The sequence below is a fragment of the Entelurus aequoreus genome, linkage group LG08 (assembly GCF_033978785.1).
Source record: "Entelurus aequoreus isolate RoL-2023_Sb linkage group LG08, RoL_Eaeq_v1.1, whole genome shotgun sequence".
Taxonomy (NCBI): Eukaryota; Metazoa; Chordata; class Actinopteri; order Syngnathiformes; family Syngnathidae; genus Entelurus; species Entelurus aequoreus.
In genome coordinates, this window is record NC_084738.1 from 54206289 (window position 1) to 54228486 (window position 22198).

At 39.6% G+C, this 22198-nt stretch overlaps 1 protein-coding gene across 1 annotated transcript; it reads left to right on the forward strand.

The window, feature by feature from the left end:
* Positions 1-1258: 1258 nt before the first annotated feature.
* Positions 1259-14251, forward strand: dolpp1 (dolichyldiphosphatase 1). The gene is made up of 8 exons (XM_062056802.1): positions 1259-1405; positions 2035-2135; positions 3357-3441; positions 3521-3620; positions 3731-3829; positions 12634-12762; positions 12846-12935; positions 13011-14251. The coding sequence occupies exons 1-8, from the start codon at positions 1330-1332 to the stop codon at positions 13045-13047; spliced, it is 717 nt and encodes a 238-aa protein (XP_061912786.1). The 5' UTR covers positions 1259-1329; the 3' UTR covers positions 13048-14251.
* Positions 14252-22198: the final 7947 nt, after the last annotated feature.

The window sequence follows — 22198 nt, forward strand, 5'->3', positions numbered from 1 at the left end:
GGCTTATAGTACGGGAAATACGGTATTTTATCGTAAACAATATCTGCTAAATGAAATTTAATTCTACTTGAATCTGAATGCAGCTATATAGGAATCATTATATATATATATATATATATATATATATATATATATATATATATATATATATATATATATAAAATCATTTTTTTTTATTTTTTTCATTTAGTTTTAATTTTGTGTGGGAATTGCTAAATATACATATGTTACTGTGGACTTGTCACATTCCTTGCTGCACGGTGACTTGTTTTTTTTTCTGGAGTTGTGAAATGCCGATTTGACATTTTGTTAAAAGCGACTGATGAAATGTAACAATGTACATCACCACCACCACCACCACAAATGAAAACATAACACAAAGGACGTATTATGCCTCTTTTACATTACACACAATATCTTCTGAGAACATTTGAACTGACCATAAGAGGAAACATGTCCCTCTGGTGGTGATGGATAACATTACATTGTTTGTAATTTTGCAACTGGATGTCAAACAGGCACATTGTAACCTACATGATTGCACTGATTACCTTAAAGTTATCCAACTTTTTCATTTGATGCCCTTAAAGTGAATTAACTCTAGCTGTAAATATGGAATGATACAGGCCATTAGAATGCATTTATGCCTTTTGGGGGTTGGCATGTCTCATGTGTTAATATTATGACAATGTACATAAGAGATTATCTTTCCCACAAAACTATATGAAAACACGTTTCCTTTGTCTGACATTTACTATAATATTTAATCCATCTATGTTTAGTTGACTATCAAACATTATCTAGTTCCAAAAACAATGTTAATACTGTTTTTTTCTTTTGAGAACAGATATTGCATGTGAATGTGTAGAATCATTCATTTAAAACCAATTTAGACAAGTACGTCTTGAAGAAAATGTTAAGGAAACTAAAGGGAAAATACTTGTTTTTAAAACTGCATCTAGTGTCCTCTTCATGTATTTATGTCATTTTATTCTAATGCTTGTATCAAGTGTAAATTGGGTGATGATATTCTACATTAAATGTTATTTTTTGTTATCAACAAATAGTATGTCAATGTTTAATGATTTGACTAAATGCATAGCTTTAACAAATATTGCGTGTGTTTAGTGTTTGAGACTATGAAGTGTGTGTTTTTGGTCCATTCAATAATTCTTCTCGATACACTTCCGGCTTCCACCTCTCTCTTTGTGCTGATTGGGCGTTTCCCGAACTGCCGGGGATCCTTTGAAGGCGATTCCCGGCTCACCATTGGCTGGACGGAGGCGAGAGGCGTGGTCTGTAAGGATCGCCCGGTTGTGTCCGGGTAAGATGGCGTTGGAAGAGCAGTGCTCGGCACCACCCCGATGGCGGTCCATATCGGTTACACACGTAGAGTTTCCTGAGGGTGAGTATACTTAATGTTTCTCTCCGAGGAGCGAAGCTTTTGGCTGCTGCGGGCTTTGAGCGGAGTTATTTCAGGCTGCGCGTTCGGTTTTAGTCGCCCGTCAATGGAAACGACTATCGCCTATATGGCTGCCAAATTATGAGACACAGTGAAAGTCAACGCACGCAAGGTGGGCTGCGAAATTGTGAGACGTTGCGCATGCGCACTCGGCGGCTGTGGCCACAATGAGGGCCAGCTAGCTAGCGTGTTAGGTCTGTTTATATGAACATTAAGTTGACAATAAATACGTATGTCCCACGATTAACAATTCACACATTTAGTACACTGTGAAAGGCAAGGTGTGGCATGTCGGTTTGTGCTATTGTGTTAACGTTGTCCGGACTGCTGCTGGCATTGAGAGCTAGCTCACTGGCCTTATATTGTTAGCATTGCTAGCATAAAACAGTTTGTTCAAAGACGCTGTAAAATGAGATGATTACTTGTATTACTTAAAGTAATTTGGAGTTATGATCTTTGGGAACTACTAATCTGTGCTCATCATGTATCTTGTTCATCATGGGGTATAGTTGGCACTTCAATGTAACTCCCACCAGTGTGGTTTTAACATTTCTGTGTCTTCCTTGTTGTAGATGATCTGACGGGACAGGTGCTCGCCTACATCACCCTCCTTCCCATTGCCATCATCGTGGGCTTTGTTACGCTGATTGTGTTTAAAAGAGAGCTGCACACGGTAAGAAGTGCACCCGCAAAAAGGCCTGTAGTAAACAAAGGTCGTCATCAATGTTCCCTCTAATTTTTCATGTGTGTGAGCAAACGCAAAAACTCCCTGAGCATTCAGTGGAGCCCATGTGAGCAACATCAGACGTGCACACTGTTGCTACACCAGCAGCACACCTGTCCCAAACCTGACTAAATAACAAGTTCAATCTCCATCCATTCATTTTCTACCGCTTGTCCCTTTTGGGGTTGCTGGAGCCTATCTCAGCTGCATTCGGGCTCACCCTGGACAAGTCCCCACCTCATCGCAGGGCCAACACAGATAGACAGACAACATTCTCTTATTATTATAATCAAATGACAGCAGTCATTTCCATGAGGTTATTTTCTAATATAAGTGTTTAGGCCCACTTACAATGACAATAACAAAAAATATTGTTTTTCATGAACTGTGTACTTGTATTGTTTGTCTGGGTGGAGGTCCTGCTTTGGAAATAATTTGTACCCCTTTCAGACATTGCATTTAGTTCCCATTAAAACATTCACATGTTGCACAATGAGATGTAAGCAGGGGATCATGTGTACATTCCTGCAACTTCCTGTTTGTAAAAAATATATTTTTATTAGTATTTATTTAATATACTTACAGCATTTCATGATTAATATTTATAAATTAAGATTCCTAATAAATGACACTAGAATAAGCACACATTTGATTGGTAAATCATAGTGTAACGACCTGGAATGACACTTTATGTGTGGTGTTGGAGTTGTCCGACTTTTTGTGTGGATGTAAACGCATCACTGGCTAAGTGCCATATGTGCATGTGTTGGCGCAAGTAAGAAAGAGTGAGCGGCTGCTGTTGATATAACAAAGTTGCTTTTGGTCTGGTTTGTACTGCAGAAAATGACCAGTTTTGCTAGATATAATTTTTTTTACTAATGTTTTGGTGATGTGTTTATGGCCGACAATAAAGAGTTTTGCACAGTAAAGTGATCGATGGAATTCATGTCTCAACGCGTCTCGACAGACGTTACAATATTTGAACAATGATGACAAAAACTGTTTTCTCTGTCGTGTCCGTGTGTTGAAAATTGTTATGCGCTTATTTTTTTATTTGATTTTGTGCGTGGCATAGATTTGCCGTGCGCAGAGGATGCTTGAGCAGTGCGCAATTGCACAGGCGCGCACCTTAGAGGGAACGTTGGTCGTCATGATGTTTTTTTTTTGCAGATCTCGTTTTTCAGCGGTTTCCTCCTCAACGAAGGACTGAACTGGACGCTAAAGCGCATTATCCGAGAGCCACGGCCATGTGCAGGTGAGTACAATGGTAGTAGTAGTCGTCGTCACATGATTTTATAGTATGTACCTGAGAAGGTGAAATTGTTGTCTTCAAGGAGCTCACTCGTTGCTGATCTCGGATTATGGGATGCCCTCCAGTCATTCCCAGATCATCTGGTTCTTTGTTGTTTACTTCTTTCTTTTCCTTTATTTAAGGTGAGTGCCACAAATGAAAATGATTCATCTTATCTTTGCGTTATTTGTGTGCGTGTGTGTAGATAGATAGATACCTTGCCGGCGTTTTCTTATTTATGTTGTCTTTTAAGAATGCATCAAACGAATAACGCCCGATGTGTGGACCTGCTATGGAGACACATCCTGTCCATCCTTCTGCTAGGCTTGGCCTTATCAGTCTCATACAGCAGGTAAGACACAGCCCCTCAGCCTAGCTTTTAGTCTAAAGTGGAACATCTGTCGTTTCCTGGGCCAAACTGTGGCCATCATTAAATACTTACTTTAGTGTTCAGACAATGATTTAACATTCTTAACACATAAGTGTAAAAAGAAGCGAGGCAGTGTTAATGAGTATAACATGTAAAACTTGCTAACAAGTATCACTGGGTTGTGGGGGTGCTAGATGACATTGTCGTAGGGCTGCAGTTATTGATTATTTTAGTAATCAAGTAATTTATCGATTAGCTTGTTCAATTAATTGAGTAATCAGATTAAACATACTTTATAGCCTCAATCCGTATTTTAGGGATTTTATATTTTTTTTAATAAAAAATTCTTTTATACTTGCCATAACCTTCATTACCTCCTATTTGCCTTATTTTACATTTGATTTTCCTTCTAGTTACCTTTTTTTAACCTTATATTACCTTTTTACCTCCTTACCTTCTATACGCTTATTTTACCTTACGAACCTAATTGGATATGCAAACCAAAAACTTTATATAGTGAAGCAGAGTTTCCCATAAGAAACAATGTAAACATGAATAATTAGATTTAGCCTCGACAAAAGTCCATATTTTATACAAAAAAATGCACACTTTGAATACACTACAACGTGTGTGTGCGTGTATGTACCGTAATTTCCGGACTATAAGCCGCTACTTTTCCCCCTCGTTCTGGTCCCTGCGGCTTATACAAGGGTGCGGCTTATATACGGCCTGTTCTTCTCCGACACCGACGAAGAGGATTTGGGTGGTTTTAGTACGCAGGAGGAAGACGATGACACAATGATTAAAGACTGACTTTTCATATACCGGTAGGCTGGTTATTTTGATAACGTACAGGCGAGCACTTTGTATTACTTTGCAGCGTTGTATTATTTGTACTCTGCACGAATGCTGTTCGCCATGTCAAAGATGTGAAAGTTTGATTGAATGATTGAAAGATTTATTGTGAATAAATGGGACGCTTTGCGTTCCCAAACAGTCATCTCTGTCCCGACAATCCCCTCCGTGGTAGCAGGAACCCCTATATACTACGCTAATTACACATCAAAACCCTGCGGCTTATAGTCGGGTGCGGCGCGGCTTATAGTCCGGAAATTACGGTATATATATATATATATATATATATATATATATATATATATATATATATATATATATATATATATGTATGTATGAGACTGAGATCAATAAATATTAACTTGATAGCCAATAAGCGCACATAAATATGTTACACATAAACCACAAGACTTGCAACAGGAGGGGGGGGTTGCTTCTCAGCTGTTCATCGCCTCTAAGGGGTTTTTAAGCGGTGGCAAAGGCGTGGGGTGCATATGCCCGTTGTCCAGAGTCTGTGTGTGTGTTGTCGTGTCTACAGTCGCTCTGCAAGCGTTATGAGCAAAGTTCAACTCCCAGGTGTTGTTGACGGAGGGAGGAATGTCAGAGCGGTTATCACTGTGATGTCCTCTAGGGATGTTTTCAAAGCAGCCTTCGTCAAGGCCATTTGAAGGAGTCAAATCGTTGATAAAGATTGTTGTTTTCCAAGCAAGCAGACATTTCAATGGTTTGTCTATTCTAATTGTCCATTCTGGCTCTCGAGTTGATCAATCTGTGCATTTCAGAAAGCCTTTTCATAATGTTATCCAACTTACGATTCAGTTCTGAAATCGCCACAGTCTGTGTTCCCACAGACTGTGCCGACGGGCAATCGCTCACATTGCCCGTCGCAATGTCATCCATTGCGACGGGCAGCTTTGGGGCTCCTTGAACGGCGGCCATTGTCTTCCGAATTTGTCGATAGACCAAAACAATGCTCAGTCCAATCAGCAGATGCCCTGCGATCACAATTTCAAATAGATAGTTTGATGTCTTTCACGTCCTCCACGGGAAGCACTGAGAGGCACAGGACTTGCCATTTCTCTCTTGAGTCCCTTACGTACTGAGCAGCAAACATTCCGTCAGGACAGCAAGGTTCCTCCAAACCACTGCTCCTTGTCGAGAAGATTGTGTCAATTGAGCTGAGAGTCCAGTTTATCAATTCCATATTTAGATGTTTAGATTTCGGAGGTCAGCGCAGGAAAAGAGGCTCTTAAAACATACACGAGGCAAGCAGGCAGAAACAGAGGGGGAGAGGTTGCGACTGCCTTCACCTAGTGCCAAGAAGGAAAAAATCAAACATTGCATTATAAACCCTTTATAGCAGGAGTGGACAATTATTTTTTACCGGGAGCCGCATGAGCAACCCGAGCACTGCTGGAGGGCCACACCGACAATATTTAAATTAAATTTTGCTCAAATTATTATTGATATACCGTAAGATAAATAATAATAATAATAATAATATTTTCAATTAACCTAACTTATTTTTATACAAAAGCAGATGGCTTATAATGGTTTTATTTTTAACACTTTCTTACACAACACTTCCTGATGTATAATACAATGCAAAAACTTCAATTTCTGTCACTTTATCCTGCATCCTCTTTGTTGTGAACGTAGCATGCCTGTAAGGTGATTGGCGAAGAAGGAGGAAGCGTTGCTGTTGCGGAAATGAGGAGTGAGGATAGACGTGCGTGTGGAAAGAACGAGATAAGTTGAGCTGTGTTAGTATAGGTTGCTCAATAAAAGTTTAAAAAGAGCGTCAGACTTGGTGTGCACTTCTTCTGGACGCTACAATTGGTGTCAGAAGTGGGATGAAATGCCTCCCAGTTCGCCTTGCCATCAAACCTGGGAGTCTTCATTGAGGGCGGAATTCCCCCATGCCAAGCAGCGTGCACTGCACCTGTAGACGCTGCCTCTCTCCTTCTTCCCTTTCTCTCTCTCTTTGCGACGAGCTTCTCACGTCCGGGATACACACAGACATCTGCAGTGCTGCCGGCACCATAAGTCCCCACTCAATGTCCTTTCCCTCCCGTTCCATCTTGACAAAGTCGCCAGGAAACATCGTGGCACGTACATCCCGATGACGTAGCAGGCTGAGCACATAAGCAGCGCAGTATGCGCACACAATTAAGCAGCGGCAGTATGCACAAAGTTTTACTTATGATACCAAATGTAGCGTCCAGAAGAAGTGCACACCAAGTCTGATGCTCTTTTTAAACTTTTATTGAGCAACCTATACTAACACAGCTCAACTTATCTCGTTCCTTCCACACGCACGTCCATCCTCACTCCTCATTTCCGCAACTCAAAAACACAACATCAACTTCAGCAGGTCGTTACACTATATTCTTTAAACACAGCAACCTGTGCAGTCCATGTCTTGTTGAAAACACGCCATTCGTCATCAAATTTTCTTTTATTAGCGTCTCGGGGATAACCGGGCATTATTTGTCTCTGTGCGCCTTCACTCACAGGACATACGCCCATAAATAACACTTTTCAAAATATACGCAGCACAGTTGTATTGCACGCACGACATAGATGTTTTTTTAAATTTATTTTGTAATTTGTGATTGCCGTTGCGCCACGAGCATACGTCCACACGGAAGTAATACAAATAACGCTTTTCAAAACAAAAGCAGCACCGTTGTATTGCACACTCGAAATAGATACTTTTTAAAATGTATTTTGTAATTTATGATTGGCCGGACAGGGACGTACAAAGGGCCGGATGCGGGCCGCTGGCCGCAGAATGCCCAGGTCTGCTTTATAGTTATGTTAGTTCTTCAGTCTAAGAGAATGACATCCATCCATCCATTCATTCATTCTTAAAGTAATCTTACTTATCTCATCATATGAAATATGACTTACTTCACCAATTATTATTATCGAATTCTTACTATTATTTATTTATTTATTTATTTTTATTGTGATTACTTATGGAGTTTATTGTGAATAAATTGGGAACAGGAAGTGAACAAAAAGTTTTGCAACTCTTATTTAAAGAAAAGGGGTAGGATTAAATAAGCTCTGCTTCTTCCTACTCCTTTTCGAACATGTTGAAAAGAGAAACTGGAAATTGTGATGTATCATGTTGTATGCTTGCATGTTCGAAATAAACTCAAACTCAAACTCAATGATGCAGACTAAAGTTTTGAGTGTGTCTGCATCAAGTCAAATATGTTTTAAAGTAAAATATTGTGTGGCACCTTCAGACAGGAATATGTTGATTGACAGTCTGAAACTAACAAATCTTCGTTCACTCAATATTTTTGCAGCGTTTTGCATTTATATGTATAAAATATAAAAATTGCATATCGTATCACAATCGCAATTTTGGAGAGAAAAAAAATCGCAATTAGGTTTTTTCTCCAAATTCTGCAGCCATTATAGTATATTAGGGCCTTTACTGTTCCTAATATACGTATACGTAAATGACATGTCATCAGCATTCGACTGAATTGTTCCTGTTTGCGGATGACTCGGCCCTGCTGGTATCCGGCAAGGACAAATCACAAGTGGAAAAAATCCTCAATGCTGAACTCCTTAGTATTTGCACCTGGCTTGCTGACAATAAATTATCCATACACTTAGGTAAAACGGAATCCATCCAATTTGGGTCCCAAATCAATCTAAAAAAAGTCAGTGACTTTACTATAAAAGTGGGTGACATTGTTATCACCAGGAAAGATGAGGTCACCTACCTAGGTTCCATTCTAGAGGCTAATCTTTCCTGTGATAAAATGGCAACCAAGGTAACCAAAAAGGTCTACCAACGAACGAGATTTCTCTACAGAATCTCCTCTCTGGTCAACAAAAGCACCTTGAAGATTCTAGCGGGAACTCTCGTTCAACCCTTTTTCGATTACGCTTGCACCTCCTGGTACCCTAGCACCTCCAAAACCCTCAAATCTAGACTCCAAACATCCCAGAACAAGCTAGTCAGATTACTTTTAGACCTCCACCCCAGATCACACCTCACTCCAACCCACTTCTCCAAAGTGGGCTGGCTTAGGGTGGAGGACAGAGTAAAACAACTTGCACTGAGTCTAGTCTATAAAATCCGCTACACCTCCCTGATACCGAAGTACATGTCAAACTACTTCCTTAACGTAAATGACCGCCATAACCACAACGCCAGGGGGAGCTCCACTAACCACGTTAAACCCAGATTTCGATCTAACAAAGGTCTTAACTCATTCTCCTTCTATGCCACATCAATATGGAATGCACTCCCAACAAGTGTAAAAGAAAGGGCATCTCTATCCTCTTTCAAAACCGCACTAAAACAACACCTCCAGTCAACCTCAACCTTTGACTAACACCCTCCCCCTTCCACATCCCACCTCCCTGGATTGTAAATAACCAAATGTAAATAATCAAATGTATATACTTGTTCTTATGCTTTCTGAACTCACTATGTTCTCTGCTCGCTGTACATATCCTACCACGTCAGTCCTACACTGTTCCAATGTCCATTTCTCTGATGATGCAATTGTTGATGACTGAAGTGCTGATATCAACTAAACCCTTCTCATCCCACCCCCCGGATTGTAAATATTGTACATAGTGTAAATAATTCAATGTATATACTCTGATGATTAACTTGTGGGATGACTGTATTATGCTGATAGTGTATATTTGTACCATGAATTGATTTACATGGACAAGTTGAAAAACTTATTCGGGTGTTACCATTTAGTGGTCAATTGTACGGAATATGTACTGAACTGTGCAATCTACTAATAAAAGTTTCAATCAATCAAAACCCTACAGCGCACTACTAAAAAAAAATGGTGGGCGCAAACAAGCATCTTTTCGTGTCTTTCTCGTCATCTCCAAGTTGAAGTTGATTGTCAAAATTGACTGTAGTTTGTCTGCGTCAGCGATTATAATAACGATATCGCTAATACTTGGTTAATATTCAAGTAACGAAATGTAAATGGAGTGAGTATTGATGGCGGTTTTTGAATGGTTATTTAGAGGGCTTTATAGGCGGGCTAGATTACTCCCATTAGCTGCATTGTTAGCCACCTCGAAATTGCCATATTTTGCAACTTAGAATGCATAAAAAAGACAAAAAAGAAAGAACATATTTGTTCTTGTCTTACATAAGGATTGTGAATGATATAAATTAAATAAAAAAAACAACAAGTGGCGAAGTTGGTAGAGTGGCCGTGCCAGCAATCGGAAGGTTGCTGGTTACTGGGGTTCAATCCCCACCTTCTACCATCCTAGTCACGTCCGTTGTGTCCTTGGGCAAGACACTTCACCCTTGCTCCTGATGGCTGCTGGTTAGCGCCTTGCATGGCAGCTCCCGCCATCAGTGTGTGAATGTGTGTGTGAATGTGTGTGTGAATGTGGAAATACTGTCAAAGCGCTTTGAGTACCTTGAAGGTAGAAAAGCGCTATACAAGTATAACCCATTTATCATTTATATAACAAGTGCAGTTCCCCTTTAATGTGTTTTGTTTATAGGCCCTGGGCCGATATTCAATAAGTCAATTAACCAACGATAAATTAAAATTACCGGGTAAGTTTTTCGACCTCAATAAATGGCTATGTGCATGCTTCAAGAGCATTAACGCTTTTCATTGGTTTTTGCAGCTGCGCTCGTTTGAGCCATAGCGAGAAAAAAAATAAGGGGGTGAATCCTCTTGTTATCAAAGGGGAACTGCACTTTTTGGGAATTTTGCCTATCGTTCACAATCATTATGAGAGATAAGAAGACAGAAGGTCTTTTTAAAAAAATTCTAACATGTAAAATCGTCTCGTTGTAAGTGGCGAGCAATGCAGTTAATGTGAGCAATCAATTCTACCTCTAAATCACTTTAAATCTGCGTTCAAAAAAAGTCAACAATACTTCATTTACGTTCCGTAACCTGTATAATAACCAAGTTGTAGCAACATTGTTATTGTAAGAGTGAACACTGAGGAACTCTTTTTCTAGCGTAGTAACACATTGGCGTGCTACGGTATTAGCCGTATAAGCTAACTACGGCAAGAGGTAAGTTAACTTAAACATGAAACACGTTTGAGTTTGTAATGTACTGCGATAGGACAATAACCTGTACTGACTGAAAAAAACAATCATATTACAGTATTTGTAAAGTATTAGCCCACAGTACAGGCTGATTGGCAACACAAAAAATTGGCCCTAGTCTGTGAATGTGAGTGTGAATGTTGTCTATTTGTGTTGGCCCTGTGATGAGGTGGCGACTTGTCCAGGGTGTACACCGCCTTCCGCCCGAATGCAGCTGAGATAGGCTCCAGCGACCCCGAAAGGGATAAGCGTTAGAAAATGGATTGATGGATGGATAGCCCTCATGTTTTGTTTGTCCACAGCTAGCCAGACAGCGTATGTACTGTAGTTGTAATAACATGCATGACGTGCTGCCTGTATCATTAACGGTATTAAAGTGACTTACTCGATGGACAGTTGTTCGTCTGGTCCAACTGGCCCGGGACGTTTCCTGTTGATTTTGGGTAAGCACACCATTTATGTCAAATGGGCTTGTCTCCAAGTTCCACATTTATAGCGTCGTCACTTTCATCTAACTCTATCGGCTTTCATCTGCTCCAAGGTGTCAGTTTTCCTTAGTGCTCGCTTCTATAACCAGAAGTTCATCCTCAGTATATTTAGCTTCAAAAATAAGGTTGTGAATCCTTATTTTTGTCCAAAAATAGTCGTCTTTGTTGTCTGTTACCAAGTCTGCCATGATTAGAAAAAACACTCGGATATGGACAAAATGGTCACAAAACTATTTCAGTTTTAACCTTCGGAACAAGATGAGCCTATCAACATTGAGGAGCCAGTTGCCAACTCACTCCGCGTTTGTTGTACAAGGTGAGCGCAAAGAAAACAGTGCAAAATAGTGTGCGCTCACATAAATTGTGGTTCACTACATCCCCAAAGACATGGTGCCATTTAATACTGTTGAAAAACTAGCATTTCTAAAAACGCTGCAAACGTTCGACAGACATTTGTCATGTTGTGGGGTTTCCTTTCTGGGATCTGTCAAACTTAATTTTTTTTGCATATTACCTGTTAATACACCTGTTTATACTGTAGTGTTTGTGTTGTTACTCTGCACTTTTGTTTAAAAAAAAAGTCCTACCTTGATTATCAGTTAAAGGTGCCATATGTAATAATTTAATGTCAGGTCATTAAATGGCCCTGATATGTCAAAAGGCATTCATAAATCATGTTCTTTTCAAATACCTTTATAACTGATAACAGTAGTCCAGCTGGGATATGCTCAATATTAAAATAGATTTACAGCCCAGAAATCGTATTGTTTTCATTTCGATGCCCCACCCTCCACCGTTTGACCAATTAGAAAGTCTGTGAGTGTGTCACATCCAGGTTCGTCTGGCTACTGCCACTGGTAAAGTTACTAAACATGTCAGACCTTAGTAAATCTATAAAAGGCCTCGTTATAACTCTCAACTTATTCATGCCTTTTGAAAGATGGAGACAATTGAACGTGGAGAAGATTTTTTCATCTGATGCCAAACTTGCTAATTTCCTCCTTTTGGTTGTGATTTGTATTCAAGTGTCACGTTTTGCTAACAAAGTACATTTTATTGTTATTTGTTTTTGATTGAACTTGGAGATGTAAAAGTTTACATTTAAATTACAATGTTAAAATATTGTATCGCATGTGAAAGCATATACATGCATTATTATTAAGTATTATCATTACATCAGTGGTTAATTTGGTCTCCAAAAAAATAATGGCAATAATTACCTGATCAATATATCATTGAGCAAAATGTTATCGACTCTGGCCTATTTGTTGTCTGAATGTACCCTGCCTGGTGTAAAAGTGTAAGAAGAATGAGCTGCTTGTTAGACCAGCAACTTCAGCCTTGTTGTCTGCTGCCAGGGTGTACCTGCTCTATCACAGCTGGAGCCAGGTGTTCTACGGCGGCGTGGCCGGCACCACCGTCGGCATTATCTGGTTCTTTTTGACGCAAGAAGTGCTGACCCCGTTATTCCCCAAAATAGCAGCGTGGTAAGACACGACCCACATCCTTTGTCAGCGGGGACGCCCCGTCAAAGCCTGACTCTCTCTTCTTTCTCTCCGCCGCTTTGCAGGCCCGTATCTGAGTACTTCCTGGTGCGTGACACCAGCTTGATTCCCAACATCTTGTGGTTTGAGTACACAGTCACCCGCTCTGAGGCCAGGTAGGTCGGCGTGGCGATACACAACCAAGGGCGCATGTTGCGCTTTTCTTAGCATTTCTTTCTTCCTTTCTTCAGGAACAGACAACGAAAGCTCGGAACAAAACTTCAGTGATGCGCTCGGCTTCTTTGTGAACACACATCTCATGCACACAAACACACACACACAGGAGAAGCGACTTCTGGACTTTTGACACGGTTGCTGGGTAGAAAAAGGGCAAAAAGCGCGTCCACACGTGTCGTCCTCGTGCAGCTCGCCCGTAAGCTCCTCAGTGCATGCAAGACTGTACAAGAGGCGAACTATTTAAGCATAGATTAATATATATCTATATTTCAACTACGCACGCTGACGGTTACCGAAGTCAAGGAACCAAAATGGAGGCTTTACTTAAAAGAAAAAAAAATGCATCCATTTGGCATCGTTGCAGCATGTTTTTTTCCCATTCTTTTCTTACATAAGACTTTTATAAAATTGGTTTACTTGTAAATCTACATAAAAATGCACTTTGTAGGAAAAAACAAAACAAGAAGCATCTAACACTAGTCAAATTAGGACACGCCCCTTTTATATTTTTTTGTCTCATTTCTGCCTCTTCTATTTGCCTCCACTTCTTTTCTAGCCTTTCCTGAATAATTCTCCCTGAGGTGTTTAGCTGCAGGTGTTTGAAGGAGAATCATTCATTTGTTCAAACATAATAGTGAACACCTAATGTTTTGTCACAAGCAGAGCTAATACTTGAACAATATCTAAACCTTAATTTTTTTTGTGGCTTTTTACCTGTTCAACTTTATTATAGGATAAGTATAAACACACAACCCAGTAACAGATGCTGCAACATAAAAGTTCCATTCATAGACAAACCTAAGAAATGCAAATGTTTGTTTTATTCCAGTGTATTCCCAAATAATCCCATTCAATTCCATGCAAAGCATTTTTCTATTTCAGGGTTCATTGCAGGTTATTTCCTTTTGGACCAATGTGGTGTTTTTTAACGCAATGCCTCATGTAGTAGCAGCCTGGAAACAGAATTTAGTGAACTCTTTTTTTTTATAAATTTTTTTTTACACCTGCATTTCCAAGACAACATTCCATATCATGTCGGAAACATCATGACTGCCGACAGGACAAACTTTCCTTTTTTTGTATCATTTTTGAAAAAAGGGAAACGAGAAAAAGCCTCAGGTCAGTCGTGTAGCATGTGAGAATGAGAATGATGATAATTGTCATGTCATTAGCACCACAAAGGGAAGTTGTTCTCTTAAGTTGTTTTTTTTCATTTGTAACCTTTTATCGGGCTGAATAAACATGTTTATGTACACCTGGATGTTGTCCATGTGATGATGAACATACTGGTATGACAGTAACATATTTGTTTACGTAACTAAAGGAACACGTTTATCAGTCATACAAGTAACTGAATATGGACAACGTGAAATTTAGAAATATTCATATACAGTCATGGCCAAAAATATTGGCACCCCTGCATTTCTGTCAGATAATGCACCACTTCTCCCAGAAAATTGTTGAAATTACAAATGCTTTGGTGATTTTGTTTGCATTGGAACAACACAAAAAAACCCCCAAAAAGCCAAATCTGATATTATTTTACACAGAACTCCAAAAATGGACTGGACAACATTATTGGCACCTTTTCAAAATTGTAAGAAATAGTTGTATTCTAAGCATGTGATGCTCCTTTAATTTGTAATTAAACTCACCTGTAGCAAGTAACAGGTGCTGGCAATATAGAAATCACACTTACAGCCAGTTAAAATGGAGAAAAGTTGACTCAACCATTGTGTTGTGTGTACCACACTGAGCATGGAGAAGAGAAAGAAGACCAAATAACTCACAGAAGATTTGAGAACCAAGATTGTGGAAAAGCATGGACAATCTCAAGGCTACAAGTCCACCTCCAGAGATCTAAATGTTCCTGTGTCTACTGTGCGCAATGTCATCAAGAAGTTTAAAGCCCATGGCACTGTAGCTAACCTCCCTGGACGTGGACGCAAGAGAACAATCTATGAAAGACCGCAACGAAGGATTGTTAAAATTGTGGATAAAGAACCTCGGTCCACTTCCAAACACATTCCAGCTGACCTGCAGACACAGGGTACAACAGTGTCAGCTCGCACGTTAGAGTGTCCGCCCTGAGATCGGTAGGTTGTGAGTTCAAACCCCGGCCGAGTCATACCAAACACTATAAAAATGGGACCCATTACCTCCCTGCTTGGCACTCAGCATCAAGGGTTGGAATTGGGGGTTAAATCACGGCCACCGCTGCTGCTCACTGCTCCCCTCACCTCCCATGGGGTGGAACAAGGGGATGGTAATTTCACCACACCCAGTGTGTGTGACAATCATTGGGACTTTAACTTTGACTAACTTTTTACAGAAAACAAAATGAGGCCTTCAAAGAAAAGAACACCATCCCTACAGTCGAACATGGTGGAGTTTCACTGATGTTTTGGGGTTGCTTTGCTGCTTCTGGTACTGGATGCCTTGACTGTAAGTGTGTAACGGTACATGTATTTGTATTGAACTGTTTCGGTACGAGGGTTCGGTTCGGAGGTGAACCGAACGAGTTTCCACACGGACATATTAAGTAGCGCACTGCACGGACGGACATAAGTAGCGTACCGCACGTTGTGTAAACAATGCACACCGAGGCACAACACACGGCATGCTGGTGTAACGCAGGTGTCAAATACATATTTTTGCGGAGATTATTAGGCTCTTGCTATCTATTACTCTTTGTCAGGTGAATAGGGAGAGCGCGGCTCTCCCTAGTCACGTGACCGCCGCGGTCCAATCAGCTGTGCTTATAAGCCGGTAGCAGGAAGTGGCAAGTAGACAGGACGTGAGGGAGACAGATTGTATTTCTGCTCGAGGTAGGTTTTATTCTCGTTTTCACCCAAAATATTGTGCTGACAGGATTTAAACTAAATGCCTATTTGTTAACTTTATAGAGCCGACTACCAGTGCCGGATTTTTTGTCATTAAGCTGTGTGTGACTGTAGAAGCGGAGTGGGCGAGTCCATGTTTATGAAAATATAATAGTCTTTCTTCCATTGTTTCATTACAACAGTCTTTGTAGCATATTTCTCAATCGTCCGTATACAAGGTCTATGACTTGAACCAATGATAACTATTGTGTATTGAATGTACTTTTGAATGTGTTTGCTAATAAGCGCGTTTAGTGTATAGGTCATATTTATGCTGCTAATGGTTATTTTAGCACTTTATTGCATATTGTGATTCTGACATGTATGTTGATTTATATTGTACAATATTGAAGAAAAAAGAAGAACCTGTTCTGAATAATTTATAATGCAATAAGTGTTATTTAATGAAGATATTTCATTTGTATACACATTGATTTATAAGGATGGTCCTGGTTCTTACACAGGCCAGGCTTCTCTTTATGATGGGGAGCTAAGGAAAAAAAGCATCTAGTCCAAGGATCGTTCTTGGGAGATTCCAGCCAGGAACCCCACCACCTGTTCTGTCTGGGCTGGTAGGAGGCTCTCGAGCCAACCCTCTACACATTTTCACCCTTAACCGCAGCACATGGACTACTGCTTTACTCTACAAAACCTTTCTCCAAGAACTGTATTATCTGAGCCTGAGATTTAAACAAGATCCAGAGACACTAAATAATTTAATTGGAACACACACAGAGCTATTTCTATTTTTGGGCAGAATTATTATAGTGTTCCCAACGTTAAAAGGATAAAGCCATTGTTTACAAATTTGGTAAATAAATAACCAAAAAATGTATATTTTGTAGTTTTCTTACTGTACCGAAAATTAACCGAACCGTGACCTCTAAACCTAGGTACGTACCGAACTGAGATTTTTGTGTACCGTTACACCCTTACTTGACTGTGTGCACGGCATCATGAAACCTGAGGACTACCAAAGACTTTTGGGGCATAATGTGGCATCATTTTGGGCCCAGTGTTAGAAAGCTGGGTCGCCGTCAGAGGTCATGGGTCTTCCAGCAGGACAACAACCCAAAGCATACTTTAAAAAGCACACAAAAATGGCTTAAGACAAAGCGCTGGAGAGTTCTGAAGTGGCCATCAATGAGTCCAGATCTAAATCCTATAGAACATCTGTGGAGTGATCTAAACACAGCAGTTGGGAGAAGGCACCGTTCAAATCCGAGAGACCTGAAGCAGTTTGCAAAAGAAGGGTGGTCCAAAATTCCAGTAGCAAGGTGTAAGAAACTCATTGATGGTTACACGAAGCGATTGATTTCAGGTATTTTTTCCAAAGGGTGTGCTACCAAATATTAAGTTAAGGGGGGCCAATAATTTTCTCCAGTCCATTCTTGGAGTTCTGCGTAAAATATCAGATTTGGCTTTTTGTGTGTTGTTTCAAGGCAAACAAAAGAAATAAACATGTGAACACCAAAGCATTTGTAATTTCAACAATTTTCTGGGAGAAGTGGTGCATTATCTGACAGAATTGCAGGGGTGCCAACATTTTTGGACATGACTGTATGGGCTAACATATATAATTTAAAAATGCATTTCTTGCCGTTTTCCATCTACAGTAATAGAACATGGCCGCTAGGTGGCGCTAATTGTTCAAAGGAGGCCCAGCATTTGCTGAAATGAGTTATTGTATATAAATTTACTTTATAAAACTATAATAGAGATGTAAGAGAATAATAGATATATATTGTTCAACAAGATATAGCTGTGTAAATATGCATAAACATAATGTTTAGGAGTCAAATGTGTATATATATATATATATATATATATATATATATATATATACATATACAATGTATAATATACTATTATTATTATTATTATTAAACATACAGTAAGTAATAAGAGGGGTGGGAGTACATAAGTTTTTACTTCTTCTCAGTCCTTTTTGGATATGTTTACATTAATGTTTATTTTCATTTATTTTCATTTCTTGTTTCTTTTTGCTTTTTATTATTACTATTATTATTATTATTATTATTGTTTGTTTTTCATTATTGAATGGCTTTTTTGTTTTTTTTTTGCAAAATTTGTTTGTTTTTGTTTTGTCTACATATTCGAAATAAACATGAAAAACAAAACAAAAAAAATGTAAGCAGGCACGTTTTTGTTACTGAGATACAAGAGTTTAACAGCCACAAATCAATTATTTAAACCATGGTGTCATTTCTCTCCAATAGAGGGCGGCACTAGAGCATGTTTTAAGCTTGTTCAATGCATTAAGGAAAAAGTTGATCTTAAAAGATAAACATTGTGGGGACCATGTTGCAGTGACACCGAATACAATGGAATGAAAGATGAATGTGATACCCTTATAGTATTTCATTCCATTTCCTACTTTTATAATAGCAAAATAACATGTTGCATACTAGAAACAATTGGATTATCTTAATGTGAAGTTTAACTCGTCAATAATGTTTTAATTAGAGATGTCCGATAATGGCTTTTTTGTCCAACTCTTAATTGCCGATTCTGATATCAACCGATACCGATATATACAGTCGTGGAATTAACACATTATTAAGCCTAATATTGTTGTGATGCCCCGCTGGATGCATTAAACAATGTAACATGGTTTTCCAAAATAAATCAACTCAAGTTATGGCAAAAAATGCCATCATGGCACTGCCATATTTATTTTTGAAGTCACAAAGTGCATTTTTTTTTTTTAACATGCCTCAAAACAGCAGCTTGGAATTTGGGACATGCTCTCCCTGAGACCCACTACAACTATGGGAAGTACTATACTTTGACTTTCACAAAGTGCATTATTTTTTTTATTTTTTTTAACATGCTACAAAAACAATGAATGCACACAACTTCAGTCCAGAGTATACTAGAGTCATAAAGTAAACAATAACATAGTCCTCCTTTAGTGCAAGACTGCCTGTCATACTGTATAACAGGAAATTATAAACTGGGCTCAATCTGCCCTGCTCTAATGTATTTGTATGAGTAACACAAATGTGCTGCAAGCTAGTGGTGTGTGCTTTAAGTGGCCTACCAGTCAGCCAGAGTTTCTGAAATGCTGCGTTGAGACAGGGGTGGATTTTGTTATATTTTTGTTTTTTCTCTGCGGAGTCTTTAAGCGACAACTGTGTGGTACTACTTTTTTCACTGTTTGATTTTCATCCATCTTCCGCTTGTATTCATCGTGTATCTCCTTATGATTCTTGAAGAGGTGGGAGATCAAATTGCTCGTATTAAAGGAAGACGTCTTAGTTCCTCCTCGCCTAACCAACTTTTTGCAGTCATTGCAAATTGCCAGTTTTTTATCCGTCAGAGACACTTTAAAATAATCCCAAACCATAGACATGGTGTCGTTAGTCAGTCACCGAGCTCGCTGGCTTGTTAGCCACGGCTGCAGCACCGGCAACAACACACTCTTGTTGTTGTTATGCTCCGCTCGCGGCGGTTTGATGAGGTCATCAAGCGTCGCCAGTAAACTTCTCATGCTGCAGTCGTGCTGCAACTCCTGTGTTGTGTGTGGGAGAGGGGATGTGGGGGGGGGGGGGGGGGGTCTGCTGACTGGGAGACGCAACTGCTCTGTATTTCTCCCTACGTCCGTGTACTGCTCCGTACAGCGGCATTTTAAAAAGTCATAAATTTTACTTTTTGAAACCGATACCGATAATTTCCAATATTACATTTTAAAGCATTTATCGGCCGATAATATCGGCAGTCCGATATTATCGGACATCTCTAGTTTTAATATCTGACATTCATCTGATGAAGTGTGCGTCGTCCTTGCTCTTTCTTTTCAGTGGAACGAGTTTATGTTCAAAGATACCATTTTTATCCTTCATGATGGCTGCGACGTTTGAGCGGCTGTAACCGGGCATGATTAAATGAGGGCGATCCATCCATTTTCTACCGCTTGTCCCTTTTGGGGTCGCGTGGGGTGCTGGAGCCTATCCCAGCTGCATTCGGGCGGTAGGCGGGGTACACCCTGGACAAGTCGCCACCTCATCAACACAGATAGACAACATTCACACACTAGGGATCATTTAGTGTTGCCAATCAACGATCGTCGGCGATAACATTTAAAAAACATTCTGCGCTGCATTTCAGACCAAACAGTTTCGCAACCAACAGTCGGCCAACCACCAGGGGGCGACTGGTAGACCGTGGACTCCATAGACGCAAAGCCCCGATGCACAGCTACAAAAGCGAGGATGCTCAAAATACAGACGACCGTAACCACCGGGCACTGAGGGACCCCGTATCCACCCACCTCTCAAAGACTCGCCAAAATAAAGTTTTATTTGGGCAAAGACATATTGTGAGCAGTACAATGAATGTGTTCCTTTTTATGTGTCAATCATGCATAATCATATTTTTTTCCCCACTTGTTTGCGCTTTGTCATCGCATTCTAAAACTCTAAAACGGCATATTTATTTTAGTTAGCCCTTTGTATTTTGTACATTTTATTTATTTTTATAGTTTCATTTTGAAATGAAAGCCAAGTTCACATACTGTTTATTTGAAAAAAAAAAGAATCAAATATAAAGTGCAATAAAATGTTTTAATCAACATTAATAATCATGCAGTCCTAATGTCTACTTACACTTTCCTTTTCTTTGACTTTCTTGTTTCTTGTTTTTTTGACAAGAACAAGAAAGTTTGATCATATTACGCCTATACTGGCTCACCTACACTGGCTTCCTGTGCACTTAAGATGCGACATTAAGGTTTTAAAATACTAAACGGTGTAGCTCCATCTTATCTTGCTGATTGTATTGTACCATATGCCCCGGCAAGAAATCTGCATTCAAAGAACTCCGCCTTGTTAGTGATTCCCAGAGCCCAAAAAAAGTCTGCGGGCTATAGAGCGTTTTCTATTCGGGTAACAGTTAGAGATGAATTAATTACTATAATAATGACTAATTTGTATACTCTAGCCTTTAAATAGACCCCCCCTTTTAGACCAGTTGATCTGTCGTCTCTTTTCTACTCTGCCACCCTCCTGCGTGTAGAGGTTATTAGGTGACCACAGATGAAGCGCCAGCTGTTCAAAGTTGGGACCCGGGGTGGACCACTCATCTGTGCATCAGTTGATGACATCTCTGCGCTGCTGACTTGTCTCCACTCAAGACGACCCCCTGCTGGCCCCACTATGGACTGGACTCTCACACTATTAACTAGATCCACTCGACGTCTATTGCACCGGTCCCCACATCTGCGGTCCCCTCCAAGGTTTCTCATTGTATCCCATTGGATTGAGTTTTTTCTTGCCCTGATGTGGCTTGTGTAGCCCTTTTGAGACTCTCGTAATTTAGGGCTGTATAAATAAACTTTGATTAAATGATTTGACGAGCTGCTGTCACAGAGTCTGTCTCTTGGTTGGAAGATAAAAGGTTCACGAAAACAAAAGCGTAGTGACGCAGAACTACGCATGTAGTCAGTTCTTTGTTCCTGTGTGCAGTAATCATTAATGGGAGTGCGTACGTAATGTAACCATGGTATGTAGCAACACAAACATTATGTGGTTCTGTTCTTCCTCCTGTGCATCTTCCCTCAAATAGCTTCTACCATCCAAACTTATGCTTTTCCCCTAATTCTTCTTGACCATCTCTCAGGGCCTACACCACATAAGACTTGGGCTTTTTATTCGAGCTGAATCTCATTGAATCCTTTTTTTAAACACAAGCCCATCCTTTTGTCTGATGGTTACCACAGCAACCGTCAACAAAGGAGCTACATTAGGGAAAAGAAACCACCCTATGAACATCCATTTGGTCTGGAGAAGAGTGGAAAGTATACGGAGCTCTTGTAAGTGAGCTGATTGGTTTATCTTTATAGCAGCACACTCACTGAAATACTTGAAATAACACTAAAACCATTACAAGAGGAAAATACATGTTTTTTTTAAACTGTGAGCTGAGACCTCTGAGAAGTTTGTTTAACTAAATATTAAATAATATTAAAACCTGTAAAATTGATCCAATAAGGTTTGTAAAATTTCCGTAACATTTTTAGAATTTGCAATAATTCATAGCTTAATGACAGTAATGTATTATCAGTTGTTTCATTATATTTATTTGTTTATACAGTGCATTATAGTGAGACGTGTGAGTGGTGTAAAATGTCAGCTATAATTAAAACACTTTAATCCCAGTAACTTCATTTAGTTCACTACAAAAAATAGTTGATTAACTAGAGCAGTGGTTCTCAAATGGGGGTACGTGTACCCCTGGGGGTACTTGAAGGTATGCCAAGGGGTATGTGAGATTTAAAAAAAAAAATATTCTAAAATTAG